At 34.5% G+C, this 27,744-nt stretch overlaps 1 protein-coding gene across 1 annotated transcript in view; it reads left to right on the top strand.

Moving 5' to 3' along the window:
• Positions 1–21,723, top strand: part of LOC148946067 (ribosome biogenesis protein BOP1 homolog) — a 69,690-nt gene extending 47,967 nt beyond the window's left edge. Inside the window, exons 8-14 of the mRNA XM_089098040.1 lie at positions 589–756; positions 5,176–5,350; positions 6,877–7,089; positions 11,622–11,899; positions 15,896–15,995; positions 18,218–18,413; positions 21,537–21,723. Of these exons, the coding sequence (XP_088954166.1) occupies positions 589–756; positions 5,176–5,350; positions 6,877–7,089; positions 11,622–11,899; positions 15,896–15,995; positions 18,218–18,413; positions 21,537–21,690 (1,284 nt within the window). The 3' untranslated portion in view covers positions 21,691–21,723. The remainder of the gene's footprint in view (positions 1–588; positions 757–5,175; positions 5,351–6,876; positions 7,090–11,621; positions 11,900–15,895; positions 15,996–18,217; positions 18,414–21,536) is intronic.
• The last annotated feature ends 6,021 nt before the right edge of the window (positions 21,724–27,744 follow it).

The following is a 27,744-nucleotide window of genomic DNA, read 5'->3' as shown; positions in this document are numbered from 1 at the left end:
ATTTTGCGCGTCTAATTTTTCTGGAAATGCAAATGGAAGAAGTACTCTGTGAATGGGCGTGACTTGGTTTTGCCGAAAAAAAAAATGAAAGAGTAGATCAGTAGCACAGTTCTAAATTGGTCCCAGTGAACTATATTCTTTTTAGTGTGTAATATAAGGAACTGTGTATTCTATGTGGACAAATCTGTGTATGGATTTGTGGACTAATCTCCCCCCTCTCTCTGTTAGAGGGGGCGGGGATCCTTCAAAAGAACAAAAAAATGAATTATATGAGAATGTTGAGGAAATGTTCTGGAATTTTTTTTAAATCTAAGTGCCTGGAGCCCCCACCGTGTATACATCTGTATATGTACATGCAATAGCCTAATCATTGCATATGGCATGGTTTATCGAAAATAAAACATTAAACACAGCTTTTGACGGATAGGGATGAAAGGAGGGGGTACTAACACAAAACTCCTTTGGTAATGTCTATGAATCTTTGCTATACTATCGGTTGTGGTTCGTCTCTTACTACGTTGCAGCAACTGCTGCAACCATTATTATGTTTTTTTTTTTTTTTTTTTTTTTTTTATCCTTTTATTTTAGCTTGAAACATGGAAGAGTCTCGATGAAGAACCGTGGAAAAGAAAATACCCGTTTATACCCCGAAAGTATTCGAATTTGCGGTCTGTGCCGGGTTACGGGTCCTTTGTCAAAGAGAGATTTGAAAGATGCATGGATCTATATTTAGCACCAAGAGCTCGAAAAAATAGAGTAAGCCCATATTGTTTTACTTTACTTATGTTTAAATTTTGAGTAAAAACTCTTTATACTTGCTTTTCCATTTTAAAAATAAAGCGGTTTCATTAAATACTTTATTCCAGTAAAAATTCTTATTGTTACAAAAATAATCAGGAAAAAGCAAAGAATAGACAAAACATTCAAATAGAATCGGGATGGGAGTGAAGAAGGAGCAGTGTGGGATCTTTAATTTTTATTTTATTTTTGTATTTGCTTTGACAAAGTCTAAAACTAACCTATATTTTTTCTCTTTTTATTTGTCAGGAAAAACGAACTGACGTTGAAATCATCAAAATTTACACAATAATAATAATAAGGATTTATTTGTGCCTGCTCATACAATATAAAGAAAGCAAGAAAAGAGGAGTAATGGAAAAAGAAGGAAAGGAAAGAAAAGAACACTTCAACACGCAAGGAATAAAATCAAACATCGACTTTTTCATTGAAACTCGTAGATAAGGTCGCACAAGGCTAAAAAGCTAAAAGTCGCACAAGGACTCAGCTGTCCTTTTTTCGGCCCTTCTTTTACAGGACGGCACAATGTCAATCGGGTCCACCATATAATGGGATCTTAGAACAAAAGTGTTTCTTTCACTGAGCGGGTATCTACAGGACCGGATTGAATAGATGCGGGGCCTGATTGGATTTTTTTGCGGGGCCCTCTCTATATATTAAATACTGAACAAAATATACCTGCATAGTAGTTTTTGTACGAAAAGTAGTTGAAGGACGTAATGTGAAATTTCTCTAATAAAGGACTATCCCGATTAAATTCAATAAATTTGATATGAACTTTTACGGATATCAGTTTACTATATTATAAAGTTTATGTTATATGACAATAAATACATTAATAAATCTCATCCAGCAATACAAAATTAAAATAAACATACTTCTAATTTTTTGAACAACTTATAATTTACCCCTCATCATCAAAAACAATTTGCTTTAAATTTCAAAATCCTTTTTTTTGTTCGTTTCGATGGTAACGCGGGGCCCTTTTGAATGCGTGACCCTTTTGGGCCTAATTGCCCTTTATTCGGCCCTAGATATCTAAGAAAAAGGTCCAAATATTTGTAGCAAACAGACCAGAATTTTAGTATCGGTGACGCATACAGCAGGTGAGGGAGAGCAGTTGCTACGTAAAGCTTTGCAAGAATATTCCTGTTCCGACTAAACTTCAAAGAGACAAGCTTGCCATAACTTGATCGAATACTTTTGGTAATTTTATCAATTATCAATAAACGTGAACTTTAAATATCTTGTCCGTATGTTATTCCCAGATACTATATAGATTTTCCAGGGAGAATTTTTGTTCGCTCAATTGTCACATATAATTTTCACTGCCTTGCTGCATAAGGAGTAAATTCCGAAAACTCAGTCTTCAGTGCGCTAACTCTTAAACTAATACTTTCATATCCGGTAATCAGACGGTGAATATTCTCTTGCAAAGAAGTAAGATTGCAACTTAGCATTAGTAAGTCGTTTGCATACGAAAGCAGACCAGAGGCGGTTTTGGGGAGGGACAGAGCACTTGCCCCGGGTGCAGAAATTTTAAGGGCAAAAAATTTTAAATAAGTAGTCTAACGATTGCAATCATTCCGTAATTTTATTTTATTTCTATTAAAATAAAGTAGAGGGCGCAGTTGGCAGTAAGTATAAGCAAATTAAATCTGAAATTTCATTTGTTTCGTTTCATGTCTTCATCACCATTTCTTGAAAATTAAAGCAAGTAGAATGAATTTAAGCAATTTCAATGTTTGTTGTGATATTCTCTATTCAAATTTTGATAATAAATGCAAATTTTTTTACAAGTTGATGCGTAGGTTGGGCTTCGCTGATCGCCAACTCTGACTGGCGTATACAACCTACATCAGGCCTATCCTCGAGTTTTGCTATCCCGTTTGGGGTCCTAAACACCGATCTATTTTTCCACCATCTGTACAGATAAACTCCTTCGTGCCATATTTTGTAAATATATTTAATAAGTGACCTTATTATTATTTTTTTTTTTCTATTTCTTTTGTGATTGTAAAAGTAGCGTAATTTGGCGTTCATTTTTTAGTACTACGATAGCTATTTAAATAAAAGAATTATTTACTTACTTACTTGCTTATTAACAATTTGCGAAACATTCACTGAAGATGGGTACTTGCATTATCGTGAAAAATCAAAAACTAGTAACAAACTCTAACCCTATCGTCCAAAGAATTCACTATTCGACACAGTATTGGGGCCAAAAAACTTTTTGTATTTGATCTTTTTACGATGAGCTCGAAAACACGCTGAGGTTTTTTTTTCAGGTATCGAAGTGTGTTTGTGATAATTTTCTAGTTTACTTTTTTCTCTTACCTTGAGGACCTTTTAATGCTTTGATTTTTTAAAGGGGGAAAAATTATTATCTAGGGTAGTTCTGTTACCCTAGCAACTTCTTATGCTGAGTTGAAAATGTGGTCAGGTTTTATCTAACGCCAATATTTTGTCATATAAGCTCTTCTAAATATTTGAAAAAGGAATATTTTAGTTAATACCCAAACTAAACGCTCTGGGGAAAAAAAAGATAATTTAGCTTCAGATCATGGTTGCAGCGGCAGCTGCAACTTAGTAAAGAGCGAACCACAATTCATAGTAATTAAAAGTTAGAAAACGTGTTTTGAAAAAAAAAATGCCTAGTGAAAAAAAAAAATTGCCGTCTGACACTGATTCAGGAATGGTAACTATTATTTCTTTTCGTCTTAAAAAGTAAAAGTTTATTGAATTGAAATTTATGGTGATTTCGAAAAAAAAGCCTGAAACCCCTCGAAAATGGCGTCTGATCAAAATGAAAAATGTACCACTGGAATCCCCCTCCTTGAACAACAAGGAAAATCTTTTTTTGTATCGGTAGCACTGAGCTGTCTCCCGTTTTTTTTTTGTTTTTTTTTAAGTCCAATAGATATGGTTTTAATGATGATATTGCCCACCATAGTCCCTGGGGAAGGGTTGTACGTGGTATCGGACGTGTAAATATTGCATGTATCGGTAGCGAACCACAGCCCATAGTAACCAAAAGTTAAGAAACGCGTTTTGAAAAAAAAAACTACCTTGTGAAAAAAATTGCCATCTGACACCGACTCAGGAATGGTAACTATTATTTAGGTTCGTCTAAAAGTAAAATTTCATTGCGAAAAGAACAAAAGACTTAATTATTTTTATCAATTAAGTGTAAAAGGCCAACATTTTTTGGAAAGTTATAATGTACGATTTTAGGCTCATTTTCTTCTACTTTTTTAACGATGGAAATAACTGCGAAGATCACATATCTATATCCATATCCATATCTATCAAAATAAATCCAAAATAAACAAGTCCCCATTTTTTCAGCTGAGGTGAAACTCAGATGTTTTCTCACAATTGTGCGTGTGTCTGTCAGCTTAAGTCTTTTTATTGTCAAAATCCGCTTCTATAGTTTATATCGGTTGAATGGTCGACAAAAATAAACGATTCGCCATTTCTCAGCTTGGATGAAAGTCAAATGGCGGCTCTCAATATTGTGCATGTGTTTATCTGCTTAAGTCTTTCTATTCTTAATTCCGCTTCTGTATTTTATATTGGTTGGAAGGTCGACAAAAATAAACTATTCACCATTTCTCAGCTTGGATGAAAGTCAAATAGTGGCTCACAATTGTGCATGTATAGATGAGCTTAGGCCTTATTCGTCTTAAAGCCTAATTTTGGTATTCTAGATTGATTTAGCGGTCGATGATGAACATTGGAGTACATATCGCCCTGAGTAATTGGACTGGTAAATGTTGTATCTTTCGGAAAAATTAGATTTATATGTTATTTCTTAAATGTAGTGCACTGTGTTAATTGGTTCATTATTGTTTTTTTTTTCCAATAATTCCTTTTGTTCTTAAAATATTTAATTTTGTCTTAATTTTCAAATTGTCCCTAATTTTCTTTTTTTGCTTGCGATAGAAATCTGAACGTAGATCATTTAATATCTAAGCTGTTCTTCCCATCTTTTGAAGACCTAAAAACAGTACCCTTGTTAGAGTAATTATAATTACTAACAGGGAAAAAGCCTTTTAGTTTTCTCATCTCCTGTAAAACGTACGTGTTTTAACATAATTCCTTTTGTATTCCAGCAAGTAATATTTTTTGAATATTGGATAGTTAATTCATTATTTTTTAATTTCTGACTATTTTCAAAAAAGAATGTTCATGTTTGTTTTGTATTTTTCTTTCTTTCGCTAATTTTTTTCTGTTAAAAACATTTAAAAAGCAAATTTGCTAAAGTACGAAGTACAACGGGCTCTTATGGTTTTCGGTGCATTTTGGATGTTTTATTAATATCTATCATGTTGACAAGAGATCAAGAGAGTGGTAATAATGAATATATTGTTTCAGTTAATGATTCAACCAGAGGATTTGATACCACAACTGCCTAAACCGAAGGACCTCCAACCATTCCCTACCGTTTGCACTATTATATTCAAGGGACATACTGGCTATGTACGGTCAATTGGAACAGATCCAAAAGGACAATTTTTACTTTCTGGCTCAGATGATGGTCTTGTCAAAGGTGAAAGGGTTAATTATTTTATTAATTGTGCTAATTAGATCAGTTGTACTACTTGGTTGCTGTCTCTGTTACTTATTTCCTGATTATTTTTTTTTCAACCCTCTTTCTCCTTACCGTCTGTAATTTGTTTTTTGGAAACTCTTTATGATTTTGAACCTCTTTAATTAGTATGGATCAGGGCTCCTGTTTTTTTTTTTTTTTTTTTTTTTTTTTTTTTTTTTTTTTTTTTTTTTTTACAGTTGTATTATGATGGTGCTTTTCTTTGCTGCTTTTAATCACAGAAGAAAAACTTACGTGCGCGTACACGCGGAGGAATTTGTTATGAATGGGGTTGGAATTTCTGAAAAGGGGAGGGGGCTGATTAAAAAAAACCCACTTAAATAGGTAAATTTAATAGAAAGTACATGAATCTATAAGAAAAGAGTAAAAGTCTCAAGGTTACTGCGGGGGGGGGGGGACACCTAATGTCTCCGTCCCTTATATATGCCTGTTAACTTGTACTCTTTGTTTGTTAGTTTCTTTTTACTTGGTTCGATTCGAGCGTCAATCTAGGCTTTTTTTCTTCCAAAGGCTAAGAGACTGAAGATTGAATTAAATGTAAGAAGATTTTACTGGGATATACCCAAAGGAAAATCAGGGAAAACCAAAGTCTTGATTTTTAAACCGTAAAGATTTTAGGTTAGATAGCTCAAACTGAGTAAATAAAAAGGATAAGCATAAAATGTGCTGGAATTTAACGTTAGCCTAGACATATTTATAGTAATTTTTATTGTTGTTTTGAGTTGGAGGATGTCTATTGCAGAGCTAAAACCACACTAAGTTTCATTTCAATATTTTATTTTAACATTAAAATAGAAATCTTTGTCTTGAGCGTCCATGCTTCAAGAATTTAAAATAGATGTCGTAGGTTAGCTGGTTTTATTCTTTGTAAAATCGCCGGCTAATCAATTTCACGCGCGCAATACTTTAGCGCTCAGTGATGTATATACGCTTCTTTAATTTGCTAGTGCCGAGAGACCAATCTTCGCTTGCTCCCTGATAACTAGTCTGCGGCAGGCTAATATTACTAGTAAAGCCTGCACATTGATAAGAAATGCATATGAATATCATTTGTATGAAATTTTTTTTTTCCAAAATTAAAGTTCTTGACTAATTTTCCCTAAGTCGTAACAAATGAAGATCATCTTTTCAGACCGAAAAATGCTAGTGTACGAATTTTCAGAAAAAATAATCAAATCGTTTTCGAGAAAAAATAGATACATACATATGCAATTATTGTTGTCTTAATGAGAGTAGATTGATCATCTAGCTTGTAATTTCCAATGTTCTTTCGTCTTAAAATTGGAGAGATATGTGATCCTCATATCTTAAAGTCCCTAGAAATGGGTCCGAGTCCCATTCTCATATATGCTTGGACTTGCAAATAGTCTGCTCCAGTTGAATCAGAGTCAGCCATGTTAAATCTTTATTCTATGATTTCTTTATTCTTTCCAACTATAAGTGTATGATACAGTTACTATTTATAGTTTGGGAAGTATCTACTGGTCGTTGTTTGAAGACTTTCGATATTGGAACTTCTGTGCGCAGCGTAGCTTGGTGCCCGAATACTGCTCTCTCGTTGGTAGCTGTTGCTGCCGGACATAAGGTGTTTCTTTTGAATCCTGGAGTTGGAGACAAACTAGTCGTAACTAACACTGATCAAATTTTGAAAGAAGAACCAGATCAAGGCGATTATGTGGGTAAGGTGTTTTTCGAGTTTGAGTATGGGCTGCTAAAATAAATAATTTAAGATTAACATAAAACAAAAGAGTCAAACCACTTTTTATTACTTGCTTATATAATATTTTGCAAAATAACTTCTAAAGTTTTAAGAGGTTTAAATACTTTTTTTAAGAATTGAATATTAAAAATTAATGTAACTTTGTCTCTGTCTCTAATTTTTCGTTTGTACTTTAATTATTTTACTTTATTCAAATATGTTTACTCCCTCGGATTCCTGTAATCACTATTTTTTGTTTTTTTCCTTGCTCTTTCTTACTTTTACTCTCTTTTAAAAATTCTCTCTTTTAACCTTGCATGCATACAGTAGCATAATTTCGTCAAAGTTCTGGGGGAGGGGAGATAGGGCCAATTTTCCCAAATCAAGTGAAAATGACAGTGAAAACTGAAAAATGAGCTATATAGTAACAAAAAAAGACGTAAAGATATACTAAAGAAAACTGGCCCGTTTCTTTGAATTATGGAGGCTTATATTAGTTTTGACAAGATTTTTGGAGAAACTAAATTTCAGCTGGGGGGAGGGGGGGCAACTGAGGTCTGGAAGGGGCAGTTGCCCCCCCTCCCCCTTTCTCCATAGCAAATTACGCTGTATGCATGCATTTTCTTTGTTCAATAGAACAGTATAATTTTTGGAATAAAGTAGACTTCGTTTATATTCACTGCCATCTTTTCTTTTTCTATGATACTACTTTATTCTAACTATGTAAGTAAATAGGTAAAATTCTGCAGCAAATAAAAGTAATTTAAAAGTTATTGTACTATCACTTTCAAAATTTGACGTGTTGTTGTATTATGTATTACTATCGATCAGCTGGACCAGCCGTTATTAGGCTTATGGACTTAATAATTAACTTTCAACAAGTTATGGCGCACTGCTGAGGATGTAAGGTCTAGTTGAGTGTCGAATGCTCTTAGATCAGCTTTCTTATGCTTTCCTTTTTCATCTTATTTTTTGTGGTGCTTGTCACCATTTGTACAAATCGATGGTCCAAAAAATAATGATTTAAACAGTTTTGTTTTGTCATGCGTAGAAAGGGATAGTAGTACAACAATATATGTGCTCGTACTCAGGACATTCATGATCTGAGACGAAATGATGATGTTGGCAGAAACGAGTGACATTATTTAAAAATCAGTTATTATCAGTGTGTATCTATGAATTCAAAATCGTATTTAGCTTTTATTCTAAGACACTGCACATTGAGGATCCCGAAAATAATTCATCAAGTAGTTTCCGTTTGGTCCGTGTTTAGGAAGGGACAAAACGGACAAAACCTATTTTAGGGGGATTTGAGAAAATTCTATTAAATAAAAAAAGTAATTGTGCTATTACATCAATAGTTGTGTTCAAATTCGGGATCTTTGTGATCTTGGACAAAAATTAGGAGCTTTTGGGAACGGGTAATTTGTAATTTTGGGTAACGGGTAACGGCACCCAAAATTGGGTACTTTTGGGAACCGGTAACATTATTTTGTTATCGGATATTGTCATCGTGAAGAGTGAGTTTCGAACCTTATATTTCTTTTTTTCTTTTTTTTAAGTAATCTTACTGTAGAATACAGATTGCACTGACTGATTCTGGGAGCTCATTAAAGATAGCCGCAGTATTTGAGGTAAATAAAGGGTAAACTGCCTTCAAGGTCATGTGTTTTTCAGTAGGACTTGTAAATTCTACGATTGGTTAAGGACCTAATAATGCACTACTAAATGAGCACCGAGTCTGAAGCTAATAACAGCTTCGATTTGATGTAAAAATTCAGAAGCATAACCACAAACCTTAATGAAACTTCGATTTTCTGAGTCATTGAGATCGTTTTTTTTCCTTTTCCCGATTTTTTTTTTACAATTTGAATCGAAATATTCTCAGTGTCATTAATTTTTTCTCATCTCACAATAACTTGATAAGCATTATAAAGTACTTAATGCATGGTTCAAAGGCTATAAAATGTAGTTTTCATGTATGAAGCAATAGTGCTGCTGAAAGATGATAGATAGATATATTTAAATAGATGGATTTATTCACATGAAAGCTCTGTTGGGCCAATGTAACATACACAAAACAAGCGAAAAAAATATGACAGTAAAACGTAAACTGAAAAAACACTAAAACTGATTATTTAAGAATATCATCATGATGCCTCATACCTACCCGGACGAACTTTCCAATATTATTTGTAACTAAGTAACACCTACTTTTCAAAATTTCCAAAATCCAAGCTCCCCCCGACCTCCCTACCGAGTATTCCCAGGCGTAATTCCCTCAATTCCTTACATTCTCCTAAAAATGTTGCAAAGACTCCTCCATCTCTCCACAGATAGGGCAACTGTAAGGACCATCCCTCAATCTATCCCTCCCTAAATATTTCCTAAGTTCTCCAAGAGGTATAAAATTGCCCTTTACATACATTACCCATTTTAAATCTTCCGAACTTAAACCCATTTTTTGTAAATTTCTTCGTCCCAGTTCTCCTTGACCTCTGCATATAACCCCAGGGGCGGCGAGGTGGCCTTCTCAGCTTGCCAAACCTGAACCTCCTGAGATCCTAACATAGTAGCGACGAACCTAGATACAGTCCCTACCATCCCTCATATCTCCTTTTCCCTCATTTCAATAATTACCTTCCCCTGCACGGTCTAATCTATTCTTCACCTGGCTTGGCCACGAATCCATCCTCCTATCCTTAATCATTGTTAAAAATGCCTGTTTAACTAGCCTATTTTCTTATATCGATAACACCCTTTCCCAATATTTAACCATACTAATTAACCTACTCTGTCTCATATACTATATTCCTATATCCCCTCTCAGCACTAACCATTAAACTTATTATCAAGACCTAACATACGCTTAAAAAACCTCAACTGGATTCTATCTCAATTTACCCCCTTATCAAACCCCCAAAGCTTTGCCCCATAATAAAAAGCCGATCTAGCCCTAGCATTAAAAATATACTTTAGCAATCCTATATCCCTAATCTCCTTAATACTCCTTTTACTTAACATTCCTAGTAGTCTATTTCCTTTACTTTCTACCATCTTTAGATGTTTCTTCCACTTCCCATCTGACGATGGCCTACAAACTAAGTACTGAAATTCATCTACACGGTCTAGTGTCCTACCTTCATACGTAAACTGACATCGCGGAATCTATCTATTCTCCACTTTTCCAAAAAAAAAACATAACCATCGACTTCTTTACGTTTAATTCTAGTTTCTTATTTCTACAATAAGAAGATGCTAGATCTAGCAGTTGCTGCAAATGTTCTGTACTATCTGCTACTCGTGCTATGTCGTCCGCAAAAGTAATACAAGAACACTTACCCTTGAAAGCTTAGTTATTGGGGCCCCTCTGCCTATCAAATGTTCTTCAAAATAATTAATGTAAAATGAAAATAGCCTTGGAGAAATTATATATCCCTGCTTAGCACCAAATCTACTCCTACTAGCCCTAGAAAAATCATTAACTACCCGTACTACAATCTTAGTGTATTATACATAGTTGCTTTAATCTTAGCAATGGCTAACAACGACTCTATCATTAAGCTTCTATTCCCTCCACGAAACGCCCCTTTTAAATCCAAAAATGCAACAAATAGTCTGCCCTCTTTTCTCCTAACTTGTTTCCTAGTCATCCCTAACAAAATGAAAATCTGATCTATAGGACTATAGCCTTTTCTGAAGTCTGCCTGTGAATCTGATAAAGTTCTATTTTGCTCTATCCAACTATCTATCCTACGACATAATTATATTAGCGAAAACCTTACTAAATAGATTACCTAGGCTTATGCCTCTATAATTTCCATGGTCTAATCTATCCCCATTTTTGATTAATGGCACTAGAATAGACGAAGCGCAAGACATGGGTCATTCTGCACTATCCAATATACCAGAAAGTGCAGCTCTAGTGTTTAGATTAATCAAATATAGTTTTAACGCTAATTAAGCAAAATTTTGTCGTCTTGATAATTTAAGTCAAAGTCCTCTATTGGGTTAATTAGTACATTTCAAGTTCATCCAAACGGGATGCAAAACATTTCATACTGTCCTACTAAATTCCCCTAAGTTGCTCTGGTGGATCTTGAGCTGCTGCAGTGTCCAGTAAATTCAGATCCAACGCTTGTCATTTACCAGTAACTTAAGAAAAACGAAAAAAGAAGTAAAACCTTTATTTTGTTCCAAATTTTTTGATGTATATATTTGTATTTCAGTTTTGAATGCTAAGCCCCATTTTGGAGGCAAAATATTTCTTTAACACAGAAATACTAGTTTCGGCTTACTAACACCAAGTGTTTTACTAAAGAGGATCCTCATAAAGTCGAACTCCAAGCCCTCCACGGTCGATGGCCGGAATCAAGAACATTGTCCTCTTTGTTTCAACTTTACATTTTGCCCTACAGTGCGTAATGTCGTAAGAGGTGAGATAGCTTGCCTGAGTAATTAGTTGTTCATTGGTAACAAAACCTAAATAAACTTATTATTATTGCATTACAGCGCCACCTAAAATCAAGACTGCCGTTACTTGGGAAGTGCCAGAACATCAATATTGGGATAAAGGAATCAGGATAGCCATAACCCATTTTAAGGAAGTGAAGCAGGTCACGTGGCATCCTCGTGGGGATTATTTTTCATCTGTTATGCCGGAAGGCGCAAACCGATCTGTGGTTATTCACCAGTTGTCTAAAAGGAGGTCGCAAGTGCCTTTAAGCAGGCCAAAGGGAATTGTGCAATGCGTCCTCTTCCATCCTATTCGACCATATTTCTTTGTTGCTGTAAGTATTTTTCTTAACATTTCTGGAAATTTATTTGCCCGTCTAATATTATCTTGTTTATAGATAGGTAGATAAGTGTGTTCAAAACCAAAGGGTCAAGACATAGATACAAAGTCTAAAAATAAAATACTTATGAAATTAAAAGATAAAAACACAAAATGGATGATCTTTTTCTCTGAGTTATGTTTTTATTGGCAATTTTTTTTTATTTTTTCAACTACTTGGGGATTTGAAGAATCCAAGATATACGGTAGAAGCACTGTTATATCCTCTAAAAACTGTCTAGGCCGATCCTGGCATGTGCAATGCCACCTTCAGTTGTAAATTACTACCAATAATATTGCTTGATTTTCTCTTCTAACGATATAGGGATAGAAATACTTCTTTCAATATAAGTCTGTTTTCAACTTCAGCTCAAATGTGCTGTGTGAATTTTTTTTTTAGAAGTTAATTGCATTGTCACTTGAAGTGAACTTGATAATGTGGGCGAGTACTTAATATCTTTAAGGCAATGTTTCATTTAAAAAAATAGTAGGAGGATTTCACATCGCAAATTATATATTGCTGCGTTTCACATCGCTGGATTTTATGTTGCGAATTATACATCGCTACGGTTCTAAAAAATAAAGTTACACAAGAATGATGTCTAAGATAGAGCTTGAAAAGATAGCAAAAACCGCTGGAAAAGATTGTTGTTTTCAAGAATTAAATATGCCTAGATCTTAAGAAGAAGTTTGTACCTTAAAATAAAAGCATTGCCAAAGTGCCTGCCAATTATTTCTACGTATCTAATATAATTTACCAGCTAGTATATATTTATGCACAAAAGTGTCAAACATTTTGTGCAGACGAGAATATATGATAATTATGTAATTTAGCGGGCGGGGCCTAAATCTAAACATAAATCTTTTTGTATGTTTAAGGCGAAAGTACTTTAGCTAAGTGAATGTCAAGAATTAGATGATATTTGAGTGGGTTCTTAAAAGTTTCTTTTTCATACTACTACTACTACTGCTGCTATTAACAACTTACTGCAGCATCAAGCTGCCTAAGGCCAACACAGCTGCGTAAGCTCCTCCTCTACCCAAATCTATTCAGATCTTCTTTCTTACCACCTGCCATAAAATTCTAATTTCCTTTAAATTCTTTCTTATGCCAGTCTTTGGTAAAGACTGTGCTTTTGGTAAAGGCATTTGGTAATTCTTTTTGGTAAAGACATCCATAAAATGTAGTTTAGCCTTCTAAGTCTTTATTTCATTCATAGCCCTCTTTCTTTCATAGCCCTAGAAACCCAGATCAAACCTCCTTATTGTTGGATATACGTTCAAACGAGTGCCCAAAACTATCATTAGAGAATTCCCCTGAAAAGCATTTAACAAATCTTCCACTACCTTTCGAAATGCTCACGTTTCACGGCCAATGTTGATCATTGTCATTACTGAGGCTATCAATACCTAACTGAAACAAGTCAAGAAAGCCATTGGACTATCATAACACATAAGCATGCAGCGAAACCGGATGAAATCCAACCAAAAAAAGTAATTACTTTTCCCACGAAATTACAGCTGTGTAAACCTAGGGCTATATGTTACTATCTAGGGCTGCTTAAACCATTAAACTCTAAATCTGAGAAAAGTTAAAAAAAATAGCTTCAAAAACTTTGATTACAAGAAGATAGCAATAAAAAGATGGTCTCAAATCCTTCGAAAATTCCTTCATTCTGTTGATATTTTATCTAGGATATTCGAATTGTTTGCATAATCATGGTAATGGTAGCTGCGACCTAATAATGAAGGAACCACGGTTCATGGTAAAAACAAAAAAACTAGCTAGTGAGAAAAAAATTCGTCATTTGCAGCTAATTCAGGGATGATAACTATTACCTCGATTAGCTTTAATATTAAAATGTTATTTTCAAAGCCAATTTATGGGAATTTTGAAAAAAAAAACCATGAAATCCCAAGAAAATGGTGTCAGGTCGAAACGAAATATAAATAATTGAAGCCGCCTTTTCCCAAAACTTTAAACCGGAAATTTAAAGCCCGCTTGGTCGAACATCAAGGAAAATCACGTTTTTTGCATGGGTAGCACTGATTTGTCCTTTTTTTCCTTTCTTTTTTCTTCACTGCTAGTGGGGACTGGAATATCATAGAGAGCTGTTTAAGGGCTACCAATGCAATTGCTATATATACGTGCTTTTGTAAGTACCGAAACATAATATTAAAAATAGAATGCAATTTTTGACAAAACTGCTCCTTTTTATGCAGGAATGGTATTTGATGCTCAGATAATACATGTATTTTTTGATAAGAGATGATATAACACACAGTATCTTTTGAAAATTGCTTTCCTTGGGTATGATGTCATGTTTGAGGGATTTTTTTACCTTTGGTTTGTTCTTTACTACATTCCATTGAAGAAAAAGCCGAAGGATTTTTTTTTTCTGCATGATATATAATTTAAAAAATTATGTTCTAATATGTATGTAGGACGCAGTCAAATCAAGAAGAGTTTAAGTTTTAAAAATGCTTAAAGGACGACCCAAAAGACACAAATTCGCAGTGGTTGAAAATGATGTGTTGTTGGAAGAACGAGAACATGGACAATCAAATGTCCAAAATTCAATGAGAAAGAATTCCAGGACAATGAGTATCGAGTGCAATGTCAATTTAAAACATCCAATTAAAGAAATTTGTGTCCAACAACCTGAACTATCCAACGCGACAAGACATATTCGAGCAGCTAAAGCAAGAGGCATGATAAAAATGTCTGAGGTAATGATGATACTTAATGAATATAAATCCCAAAAACACTTTGAAGACAAACATCAACAAGAATCGCAACGATTTGCAAACGGAAATGATGCACAACGAAATCTGTGACTAGAAAAACGACTCAATCGCAATGTTTGACGACAACGAGCTTTGGCACAGAATCCAGTACTAACCTACAAATTAAAACAAGCCCATGACCGTAGAGAGCTGCAAGAAAGTGTGTGAAATCAAAGGACTTCAGTGCTATTCGATGCCTAGAGAAATTCCAGTCCTCTAGAGAAGGAACTGAAAAAAAACAAAACATCAGAGTAAAACTGAAACACAGCCAATCGGAGAATCTTCCCCCGAAATGATTAAACTTATCGCTAAATATTCAAAAATCAAAGGTGCTAATATTTTGGCTAGTGCCTTACATATAAGAGCGGAATATGTTTTATAAGTGTACTTAATGTTTTGTGGTAATCTTCTTTAGTATCCGTAAACTTTTCGATTCTTTCATAACATTGAAATTTATACCTGGGAATTATACGGACCCCTGTTATACAGTTGAACCTTTATTTGTATCCTGGCCTGAAGAAACGATCTACATAGGTCACGACTTTGCGTCATAATTTTGGAACACTTTCTTCATATAAATGGCGTGGTATTCATAGGCATTTAGAGAGCAACTTTCGTATGCACAACAGAATTTGCGATTGGAAGAACAATGCTGTCGAATGTTTGACGACGACAATATTTTTTTGTTAGAAAGTCTAAAATTGTCTATTTTAAGTAATAGTGAATTTTAAGTTTTTATGAAATTTATAGGGAAATTTAAGGAAGTTTTAATATTCGTTTGTTTTGAATCGTATCTTGTTAGCAGCGGACGTACCATTTAAAGATTTATACCCTTTAAAGAGCATGCCGGATCATAGACTATTAAAATGCTCCTCTATTGGCAACCGGCAGGCACCCGTTACAGAGGAGGACCAAAGAACACGCTCTTTAGGACGTACAAATGTGACGGAAGCGCCCTTCAGACGAGTCTCATCCCAGAATGGGAGATCTACATCCCAGACGGTTATCTTCGCTGCTGCCCACTCGAGGGAAGATTGGGGACTTCTCACTAACGCCCTGAACGACCAAAGGTCTGAGCTGAGATACGGTTTAGGTCCAAAAACCTCCTCCTCTTTTATTAGTCTTGATTTTTATTCATTCTGAAAAAACTGAACTTTTTTTCTAGACACAACGGTATGTAAAGATCTACAATCTAGCCAAGCAAGAACTTTCAAAGAAGTTAATGACGGGAGCTCGATGGATTTCTAGTATAGCAGTACATCCAGGTATGGATTCCTTCTTTCTTTTACCCCTATAACCATCGATTTCTCCGATTTCTTTTACCCCGATGGATTCCAAATAATACAAAAAAAGATTTATTTAGAAAAGATTTAAAAAACAGTTAAACCGAACACAGTTATAGTCCGGACAATGCTCAACAAATCTAGTCCTACTGAGATAAGTCGTATTACAGAAAGCACAGGTTTTCAACATTCTGTCCTTTCAAAGACCTTTATCCATTATTATATACGTTCCTAATTTTGCTGATAACTATGTCGATTGGGTCAGGAGAGGACGGACAAAATAGATACTTTCGAGCAAATTATGGCAATCTCTTGAAGCGTATGCTGTTATTTCGCCATCACTCTAACGGCCAGCTTTTTCTCCTGTCAATAACAGCCTCACTCATGTCCCTTTCTAGGTCCTGATCAATATTATCGGCTTACTCTACTTCCTCAATTGTTGAAGCTGTAACAATATTAACAAACAGGCAGTGAATCAAACTTGCTGTGCCTACTCTCCTTTGTCTTGGGTTTTCCTCTTCTTCTGTTGCAGTGGCTTATTTTATTTCTTCCAATGTCTGACTCTATGTAGCCACCTTTTAGCATTAATGAATGCCTCTTGGTTTAGGGGTCGGTGCCTGTATCTGGGATCCAGGAGACAAGCTAGAACAACTTCTATGGTTGTGCGTTCTTGAACTCACCATATATTGACAATACTTGACAAGTATTGACAACAAACATACTTTGACTTCATTTGACTGCCCTCTTCTGCTCTCTCCACCATGGTCGGACTTAGCTGGTGGCTCCGTCTCCAAGAACTTGACAAGCAAAAATTACCTGAGGAAATCTGGTGCCATCCTCTGGATAAGTTGCGAATAAAAAAAAAAAACAACGGTGGATATCCGATATTTTTTTTTTCCGATATCCAACAACGGCACTGACCCCCAAATCGGACCGATAGTATCAGTCGGGCCCTATTTTTAACCAAAAGAGATGTTAAAAGATTATGAAAGATTACATATTTCTGTATTTTATATTTGAATCTCCGTAAATTAAGAGCGTCTTTTTTTCTTGCTTTTTTCATCTTGTTGAAGATCATGGAAAACTAAAGGAGAAAAACCGTATTTCAATAGTAGTTATGACCAGACATCTGTTCCGGAATTTATTTTTGTGGCTGAGACAAATTATTTAAAAAAGTAAAAGGCAGTTGATACATGAGAATTGTTGGAAAATCGTAAAAATAAGTTTTTGAGAGAGAGAGACTAATAGAAATAAGTTAAATAGGATTATTTACTTTATATTAATTAATATAGAAGATAAATAAAAAGTGAAATGATGATGTTTGCTCTGAAGATAAAAACACGAGGGATCAGTTTTCTAGCGATTTGCCTGGTGAGCGTAAGTTCAATTTTCTAAATATTTACTGGAAAGTAAAACGAATCAATCATCCAGGAATGACTAAACTCGTTTCTCTCCTTTCAATATTTCCTTAGCTGTTATAGGTTACAAGCAGTAAAACGCATGACCGTTTTTAGATTAGTGATTGGCCGGTAATTACCGACATTACCGATTATATAGGTAAGCTGGATGATTTCTTTCCTATTTTGTACTTGTTCAATTGCTTAAATTTAGACATTCGTAGGATTGTCTCAGAATTGGTCTTCTTCTTTAAAAGGTTTCTTTCTGGGTTTCAGGCTGCACTAAAGACCTGTAAAGACTTAAGAAACATGATTATTCTTGAAGATGACTGAAAATGTGGCGTCAGATAGAATTGGATGTTAGAGGAGTGTATGCATGTGGGTTGTTACTAGTCCAAAATAAATCAATTAGCAAAGCGTGGAAAATTTACTAGACTAGAGAGAAAAAAAACTGAAGACGGAGACCCCTTAAAACCGGTTGGTCACATCTATTCACAGCAATCTAATTAGTAGGCTATACATGTTTTTGGAAGTAAAATGACAATGTTTGATTGTTATTTTGAATTTGTGGTCATTAGTATACAATTTTTCGCTGTTGGCTCCACAGTAAACTCGGAATGCGTGTTTGGCTTTGCGTTGGAGTCAATGCGACTTGAAAACGCTGCATAGAAATCTCTGTAAGATGAATCATCACTTGAAAGAGAAATCATCCTTTCATACGCAGCTGTCCAGTTAGCCATCTAGTCCAACGAATTATTTATTACATTTAGTAGCCTAGTTTACTTTATAATGGTAGTTCATTTGTAGGTGGGGACAACGTACTTGTTGGGACCTATGATCGAAAGCTCCAATGGTTTGATTTAGATTTATCCAGCCAGGCTTACCAGACACTGAGACATCACTCCAAAGGCATTCGATGTGTTGCCTACCATAGACGATACCCGCTTTTCGCATCTGGGTCTGATGATGGCTCAGCTATTGTTTGCCATGGCATGGTCTATAAGTAAGACTTTTCTGCTTTTTTCCTTCTTTCTAATGTCTTTTATCTCTCTTTTCTCTCTGTTTCTCTCTTTCTCTTTCTCTCTCTTCTTTTTTCTCCCAACACTTGACAAGTTTGAGTGAGAGGCTTCGGGGTGCTACTGCCCGTGACGTTACATTGCATATGGATGAACATTTTGCCAGACAGTAATATTTTTTATCTGTTTCTTAAAAAATTAATCTTTTTCTTAAATTTTATTTTTATATTATAATCTTTTTCTTAAATTTTATTTTTATATTATAATCTTTTTCTTAAAAAATTAATATTTTAGTTATATGGATGTTCCTGTTATGCCAGAACCAGTCCTTCTATGTTTGGTTTCCTTTTAGCCAGGACCACGCTCTGATCATTTGTTGCCGCTAGTTTGTTTTGCGAGTCAATTAGAGCCAATTTTTATTCATCGGGATAGCGTTTTGCTCTTGTAATTGTTGGTGGTGAAGAGAGGCGAAATAAGTTTTGCAAACTCATTTCTCATTAAATTAATGGACTATCCTTGAGCTAAATTTTCCTTTGAAGATAAATCACTCAGTGATAGAATAAATGAATCTTTAATAAATCCATAGGATTTTTCAAACTCTTGCACATAGTAAACGAGACAAGAATTTTCTTGCATCTGCCATTTTATCCCCATTATGCCATGTTATGAAAAACTGCCTCCTAAAGTTTTTAAATCATGAGGTAAGAGCATAATTCTACTCGGGAAGTCCAGTTCTGTGATCTGGGTAGTCCGTTGTAGATAAGGCAATATATTAGTTAAGTCTTGTTTGAAACAGGAATCATGTTTTTACAAATCCTTTGAGAACTGGACAATGGATCACTGGAAAATGAAGAACCTTTTCAGTTAGACTGGATCACTTAACTCATAATTTTTAAAACTAAAGGTGCTGCAGTTTTTAATTGTCTTTAAATCGAACTCTTTGCATTATTATTGCCTACCATTGGATAATTTTTAAAACACGGTAAAGAAATGTAGGTCTTAGAGCAAGGGTGAGAGCTTCTTCTATTGGATTTTTTTAACTAGAGTTAAACTTTTTTAACTCCACTTTTTTAACCAACTTTTTTTTTTATTTGGAGTCTTTGACAAGAATAATGACTTTGTCTAAGCTACATAATAAATAAAAATACAGCAAAATATAGCAAAGATTTGTTTGTTGTGCTACTAAAAACCCAATATTGGATATTTAATAGTAGGATATTCATTTAACCATCAAAAACTATGATCTTTCAAGGCAAATTTGAGGACAACAAGGAAGAGCCGTCCATGGATCAAAATTTCTAGTATATTAAATTGTTCTACATCTATCTATTTGAAGCCTTAATGAACTTGAATGACTCTGCCGCTTTTTTGAATATTATTCTTTTTCTTGTAAAAATATAAAAAGCAAAATAACCTTATAGAGGTAAAATAAAAAATCTGCAATTAAGCTTTATGTTCCCTATGCAATTTTTAGTATGTTGTCTTTCCTTTTCTACGGTTTGGTGTAGCGACGCATATATATATATATATATATATATATATATATATATATATATATATAATATATATGTAAATATATACATGATAATTTTTCTTTTTTTCGGGCTCTAGTAGTGATATGTATCTTATGATGCAGTTTTCTTTGCAACAACTGTTGTTGCAAAGACTATGACTATGTATGTATGTATGTATGTATGTATTTGCAAAAAAAGCCGTCGGGCCATAGGAAAACAAAACAGAACATAAACATAGCAAAACCAACAAAAAAACACAAATAAATTAAAAAGAGAAACGTACATATATATATGAATCTTCACGAAATTATTTAAAAAAAAGACACATCTTTCACGATGTAGCAGCCCTTCATCAGCATACTTAGCCAGATTCATTCACATCATTTTAACTCGTGATCCTACAATCCCTTCCACCCACCTTTTATCTGTCAACACTAATGAAAAGCACTCATTTCTCAAATCCGCCAATTCCTTAAAATTCCCCAAAAACTGAAAAATATCCTCTTCATCTTCCCTACACATTGGACAAGGGACTGGGTTAACACTATGACCCCTAAATTTCATCTCTCTTTCCCCAATATCAATTGACCCTTCCATTAAATTCAAAATCCATTTGTGATTTTGTTACATGTTACATAGTCAGAGCTTAATTTTGAGAAGATTCGACTTGTTTTGAGAGTGTGGGCAAGCCTTTCATCTTTTCAATTCTTATCAATCTTTAAGCAATTATTGCAAAATTTGTGGAAAAAAAATAAAAATTTACTGCTATAACCTGTGTTCCCATGCCAAGGATGAGATGCCATGCCATGTCAAGGAATGAGGACAAGAATTAAACTTATTCTTTCATTACCTACTTCACCTATCTATATCAAGTTGTGTGTACTGTGTTGTATACAGTTTTTCCACTTCGTACATTGTAGGGCACGTCCCACACAAGGCTGTATGAGGTCAAACTTTCAACCACGGGAAAGAGAGGGTGTTTACTAATTAATTAATCTAACTTAGATGAAGTATCTTTAAAATTGTACAGACAACACACTACACAGCACAGTCACAGTGTAACAACAAACCGCCAAATCTTGACTGATCTGATCACTTGTTACAACACATGCATCGTTATGAGCAGAGCAGGGATTGCAACAGCGCCTATTCACGTAGAAACATCAAACTTTCATTCAAGGTCAAGCGGTTACTCTGAGAGTACGTGGTGGCTGCCGCGCCCCCTCCCTGCCCCCCCAATCCCTGCACAGAACACAGTGCCGAACCGCGCCTCTTCCCCTTCCTCAGTGCACAACCGACACTGTCGAGTGTATTCATAAAGTTTTATTCTGAAATTAGTTTGTTTTTTTTTTATCTTTACCGCCCTCTCCAGGCTACCGCCTAGTTTGCCTAGTGGACGCACTGCCACTGATGTCAACCACTGCTTTTATCATGATAGAAAAATTCAATGACTCGATTGTATGGGGCGAATTTTGCCGTGCTTAATTGCGTAGAAACTTAAAATAATACTTCCTCAGCCACCATTTAACTCCTCTCCCAATTCACTTAGTACTTAGGCTTAAGATACTGAATCTGACTCAATGTTTTAAATTTCAGTGACTTGCTGCAAAATCCTTTGATAGTGCCCGTGAAGATTTTGAGGGGACATGAAAAAGTGGATGATTTTGGATTATTTGACGTATTGTTTCACCCACATCAGCCGTGGCTTTTTACAAGTGGTGCAGATGCTACAATTCGACTGTTCTCTTGATTTCTTTATTGGAAATATAATGTTCCCTCTAAACGATTGTCCAAAAATATAGCTTGACTTTCTTTTTTTAGGAGCAAAATTAATGTGGTTATGTAACCACAGAGGCAGTTGGAAGCCGAATTTTCGTTGTCATATTCTTTGATATTCAGTTAAAATATTTTGTCATATTCTATATTTTTTTCTGTTCTTATATATGATTAGAGTGAGAAAAATTACAGTCTATACACCAATCCTCGGATTCTAAAATCTTCAGTTCCGTACTTATTAGAAATTGTTCCCAAATGTGTAAAACTTCTCTCAGCCCCTCCATCCGCCTTTCATATAAGTATTAGGAAAAGTATATATGAAATCAAAATACATTAAAGAAAAAATCCCCTCTTTTGCTAAAACTTCCCAAAATATTCAAACACAGTTTTCAACAGCCATTATCTCGATATGATCAAACTATCCTAGGAATACCATAGAAATAAGATTAGTCATACAAGCCCCTGACCTGTCGAAAAAATAATGACCTGAAATGTAATTTTGGGCATTTCAGAATGAATTCTTAACTAAATATTTTTTTGGTTTTGCCTTTTCATCAGATGCAGAACATGTTAGAATAGTTATGTCAGCTCTAAAAAAAAGAAGTTTCTTCTCTCATCTTTTACATTAAAAATTCCAAGGTTTACTGCATTAAGTCGTAAGTTTGTTAACATCTTGGTCTCTTAGTTTTGTGACGTAACAGAAGTAGTTCGTTTGCGCAAAGTTTAGTTAGACAATTCGAAACTACATTTTCAGAACTATTTTCCATGTTGCTGATTCAATAGCATTTATTCACTTAGAAATAAATTTCTATATATTCATCGTTTTTTTTTGCAATAAAATAAAATGAAAAAGAAGCTGTATATCCATGGACGTAAGTAGAGAAATATACCTTCGAGGGTGCGTGCCCCAAACAACCTCGAGATTTTAATGATTTTCCCAATGATTTCTCATTTTTCTATATATGACTCACTTACGTCAATAGATCTCATATTCTCATAATTTCTCATACATCCTCCCCAGACAAATTTGTATGTAGCTGTGCTTCTCTGTACCTAAGCAGTTGAATATAATGGTCAGCATTGCACCTTAAACCTGTCTTGGACAAATGAGGGTATTAAAAAAAAAAATTTATTATGCCTAACTTTTGTACAATGTTTCTTAACAGAATAAACCAGAAAGCTCGCTGTTCTAAAAATGTGTTGTCTTTTGAATGGCTCGGGTCAAAACATTTTTGAACCGAGAAAGGAGATTTGATTCCAGATGTCTTGTCAGCTTTGATTGCTCCAATGGAAGTCGATCACTTTTAAACTGCTCAATCCTGATGAGGACTGAAGACTCAGCGATTGAAGATGTATTTTGAAAAAGAACGGACAGACAAATTTGAAAGAATATATTCGGCACCGACAGTAGTTTCAAAAGTGAATGGAAGACACAAGACACGCAACAAAAGTAAATCTAAAAAGAGGCCTGTTGCAAGGGAGCCGTGAAGAGTGTGTTAGGGCTTGCAGTTGGACGAGGAAGAATTTTCCCTGAAAATACACAGGAAAAGGTGCAGTGTATTACCCTTGTAGAAATCTGCAAATTATCATGACATACAAAGAATCTGTTGGCACCCTCTCTTTGAAAAAGGATGAATATTGGGATTGATTTTTGAAAAATTGCTGAGCACAAAAAAAGTTTCGGGGTGAAAAATTAACAAAATAGTCCGTATATTAAGTAAACCCAGAAAAAGTCTTTTAAAAACAATATTCGAAAGGGCTCTGTATGTCAATACATATTGCCTCACAGACAGGGCTGCCAGGGGTAGTACCAAAGTACTATTTTAATACTTTTTGATCAAATTAGTACTTTTTTCGAAAGTAGTATTTTTTTTAGCACTGTTTGTTAAAACTACTTTTTCGATGCTTTTTGTTAAAAGTAGTGACTTTTTAAAATTTAGCGTTCAAGAAATCAACTTGCTCATTACCAATTTGTTTCCCCGTAAAAAAAGGAACCTTTTCCGGTTTTGTTGACAAGAATTTTCGGAACAGGATGCAACAGGTAACTGGTTACATACAGTATTTTGGTTTTTGTTCAGTCGTATATTAGACAGCTACAAAGAAAGAAATATAATTGTATAGGTATACAAAACATAGATAAACATTATTATGAAAAGGATAGGTAGTAAAGATTATAAGAAGTTATTTTAAAGTAAGACATTATAAGATAGGCAATACACTATTGAAATAAGGGGGGAGCTTTGGGGACCACCATCTTCCTGAAATCCTAGACTAAAAAAGACACTCTTAAAATCAAAGATCTTAAAACAAGTTGTTATATAGGCAGGGGCATAGCTCCAGCATTTTTATTGGGGAGGGGGCAAGAGGGGTCTGTATCCGGGTAGTCAAGGGGCAGGGTCTATATAATAATTTTTTCTTCAAATTATTGGGGGGCAACTGCTCCCTTGCCCCCCCCCCCAATGACGCCCCTGTATATAGGATACCGCTGTTTGTTTTGTTGGAAAATGTTTTACAATGTATTTTTAACATTATTTAGCTAGATAGGTCTAATAAAATGATTACTGCACTATATTCAGGAAATGTTTTTCTCGACATTTGCTTTAGTCAGGTTTTTTTAGTCCCTTCCAGTTTAACTGTTTACCTCCTCTCCCCCTAACTTAATGCTTCGATATAATCTAAGGTCATAAGCAAAGGTTTATTATTTTTATTTGGCATTATGGACAGCTGCTAGCTGCTAGTGAGGAATATGCTAACTACAAAAGTGGTGGAAACTGTCAAAATGGGTTAATTTTCGTTTATAGAAAAGGCTATATTCAGGTGTCAATAAAGTAAATTGAAGAACAGGCTATTCCCCCTTCATTCTTTGCCCCCTTAGATTTTGAAAAAAAAAACATTTTAGAGGGATACTTTTATTGAAAAATCCTTTTTGAATATTCACTATAAACATTAAAGGCAAATTTGCTCCCCCCCCCCCCGTCTCTAGAACTTGAAAGGTAAGCATTGTGCTCCCTCTATATTTTTTGATTTAAAATCACTTCCAAGCATTATTGGGTGGGGGGGGGGAGTTTCTAAACCTGAAGTGACTTTAAAACAAATTGATAGCAATTTTGTGGATATAAGTATAGAATTGGGAATATTGAGAAGGAAAAACGTTACGAAAACAATTCTTACTTCATAATATGCAGAAAAATTGTTGTTAATACGTTTTGAATTCTCTTTCACTATATTTTGCCCCCATTACCTCCTAATGTGCAAATATATAGGCAAAATTATATATTTTCCATGAATTTTCGTATTCGGCACTCTTGTTTCATCCTTTTTAGCCGTAAATTGAATCAACGCTGACGAAATCAATGAACGGAAAAACACATGGGAAATATATAATTTGGGCTACATATTAGCACATTAGGGGGGGGGGGATAAATGTAGTGGGAGTTTATTTAAAATCTGTTAGCCACAAGTTTTCTGCATATTCTGAAGCACAAAATGTTTTCCTAGCATGTTTCCTTCTCAATAGACCAAGTCCAAGTTTACGCACTTTTTTGAATGTAAAGGAATTAGAATTTTTCTGGAATAGTATTTAGTTCAGAAGGACGCATAAAACAGACTAGTACTCTTTAACAAAAAATAAATAGGCTTGGATTTGCTTAGGGACGAACACGGGAGGAGGGGAGCCCTGGGCTCTATAATCCTAAAACTCTAAATTTCTTGAACTTCTGAATCAATTTCTCAGACCTCTTTTTTTGCCATGGCCCCTCCCCTCGCCTGCAAATGAAAGTCATTTGTGACTTCCAATTTAGAAATTTTATGGAATACACAATTCCTCACTATTTAAGCTTTCAACTGCGAAAGGAAAAAAACTCACGTAGGAAGTTAATGCCCTACTAATTATTATCACTAATAGCTAAAAATTCTCTAACTTAAATTTTTAGATGTTTTTACAGCTAATTTTACGGTAATAAAGAATAAATATTGTATATCCTACTGATTTTCGGCTCTTGAAAAGTCCACTCGAAATTTTGGTTTATGACTAAATGAGCCCCCTCCCATGGGGGCTCCATATACGGTCATTAAATTGTTTGCAGTGACTAAGAAAAAAGAGGACGGGAATTATTGGCTTTCAACAAAGCCCTGGAAATGTCTCAAATAATAATTGCTTTAATAGAAAGACAAATGTAAACAGTTGTGAAGGAGAATTTAGGTAATTCTTCCCAAAATTTTTGAAATGAAAACAAATTTAATTTATAATACCATTTATCGTACCAACACAAGAAATGATTTTTTTTTGAAATTCCGATTCATTTCTAAGTAATGAGTAGCTTTTCTATTTAGGGACGGGTCAAATAACTCCCTAAGCCTAAAGGCACATTTCTGTTGAGCTAGCGAAATTTTCCACAAGCATGTCGATGTGCAAACCTGTTCGCTTAATTAATCTTTTGTGTCGAAGTTACTCGCCTGGAGCTACTGTCTTAAGTGCTACTAAACTTAATTTTTTCAAAACATTAAGGGTCTATTTCTTCTTTATTTTTTTTTTTTTTTACTAAAAGAAACGAAACTATGTTTCTCTAGATTGGAGGTGATTAGAAATTATCATTAATTAACTTTAACTTGCATTATCATTACTTTAGAATTCTTAAGTAACCAAGCAACTGACGAAGAAACCAGTTTGTTCTCGAGTTTTATACGTCGTAAACTTGAGTGAGTGGCGTATAATACGCAAGTACCAGAATTTTTTATGAGGAGAGCCGGATTTTTCGGTATTATTTAAAAACGATCAGAAATTAAATTTAAAAAACAATTTTTTTTCAACTGAAAGTAAGGAGCAACATCAAAACTTAAAACGAAATTATTTAAAATTATTATAATTTAAACGAAATTATTAAAAAGAAATTATTACGTATATAAAAGCAGTTGCTCCTTCCACAAGACCTTACTCTCGACGCTAAAGTTTTGACTCTTTGTCCGAATTCTTTAAGAATGATTCCCGAAACACAATGGCCGTTTAATTAGAACAATAAGCTTTGTTCTTAAATTCTATAAAAAAAAAAAGCGTAAAGAGCGAGGTCTTGAGAAGGAGCCAACCCCTTTCATATACGTAATAATATCTGTTCGTTTACTTTTCTTTAAAAAAAACTTATGTTTCCCATTAACAAATACTATTTGTATGTAATTAAACGAAAAAAAAGTTTTTGAACTGAAAGTAGGGGAGATTGGGGTAATAGCGGTCACTATGATTTCTCGTAAAGTAAACGCAGATTCATACCGATGGGTGCTGCCATCTCAAGACAGTTTATGGAAATACTGCTTGAGCGCTCGGCATCTTGCCAGTCTGTTGTGTACTCAAAGTCAAAATAGTTACCCATAGTTGCCAGGTTACTGAAAAATATAGATGTTTTTACTTTCATAACTTTAATAAATCAACTAATATTAACATCTTGATTGCTAAATATCAGTATATGAATATCAAACTGACAATGCACATTCGTTTGTATTTTTTTAAGTAAAGTGCAAATTATGTTCTGGCCTTGGGAAGGCATAGGGGTTTTGAGCCCAACTTATGATAATTTCTGCTCGTTTTGAGTTTGACTCGGTTATTTATTGTAATTTCTGTTTGTTTTGGGTTTAATTTATTTATCAATACAGATTTGTGGTAGTTTCACGCTTGGTAGATTATTTGATTTTATTTTTGCTCATTTTTTGTTTAATGGAGTTCTTTACTTTTCTTTGAAAAACTTATTTTGTGGAAAAAGTTTTTTTTAATTAATTTTTGTTCGTTTTATATTGACATAGTCTTTTCAGGGAAAAAGAAAATAATGCTTTAAATATTTTCGTTTTTTAAGACTCTATAGTTTGGCCAGCTATTTGTATGCTGGAGAAAATTTTTCAGCAATTTTTAATAAAATACACCCTTTTAAAAATCTGGACACAAATAGAACTGTTTAATTTAGTTTCATACCTCCTCTTGTTGACCTGAAATAGAAAGCTTGATACCATTCGCAAAAAAATCTGTTTACTTCCTTTGATAGCT

The sequence above is a fragment of the Artemia sp. Qi Xiang Cuo genome, chromosome 12 (assembly GCF_049724085.1).
Source record: "Artemia sp. Qi Xiang Cuo chromosome 12, ASM4972408v1, whole genome shotgun sequence".
NCBI lineage: Eukaryota > Metazoa > Arthropoda > Branchiopoda > Anostraca > Artemiidae > Artemia > Artemia sp. Qi Xiang Cuo.
Note: the sequence above shows the minus strand (reverse complement) of the source record. Positions and strands in the feature narration are given on the sequence as shown.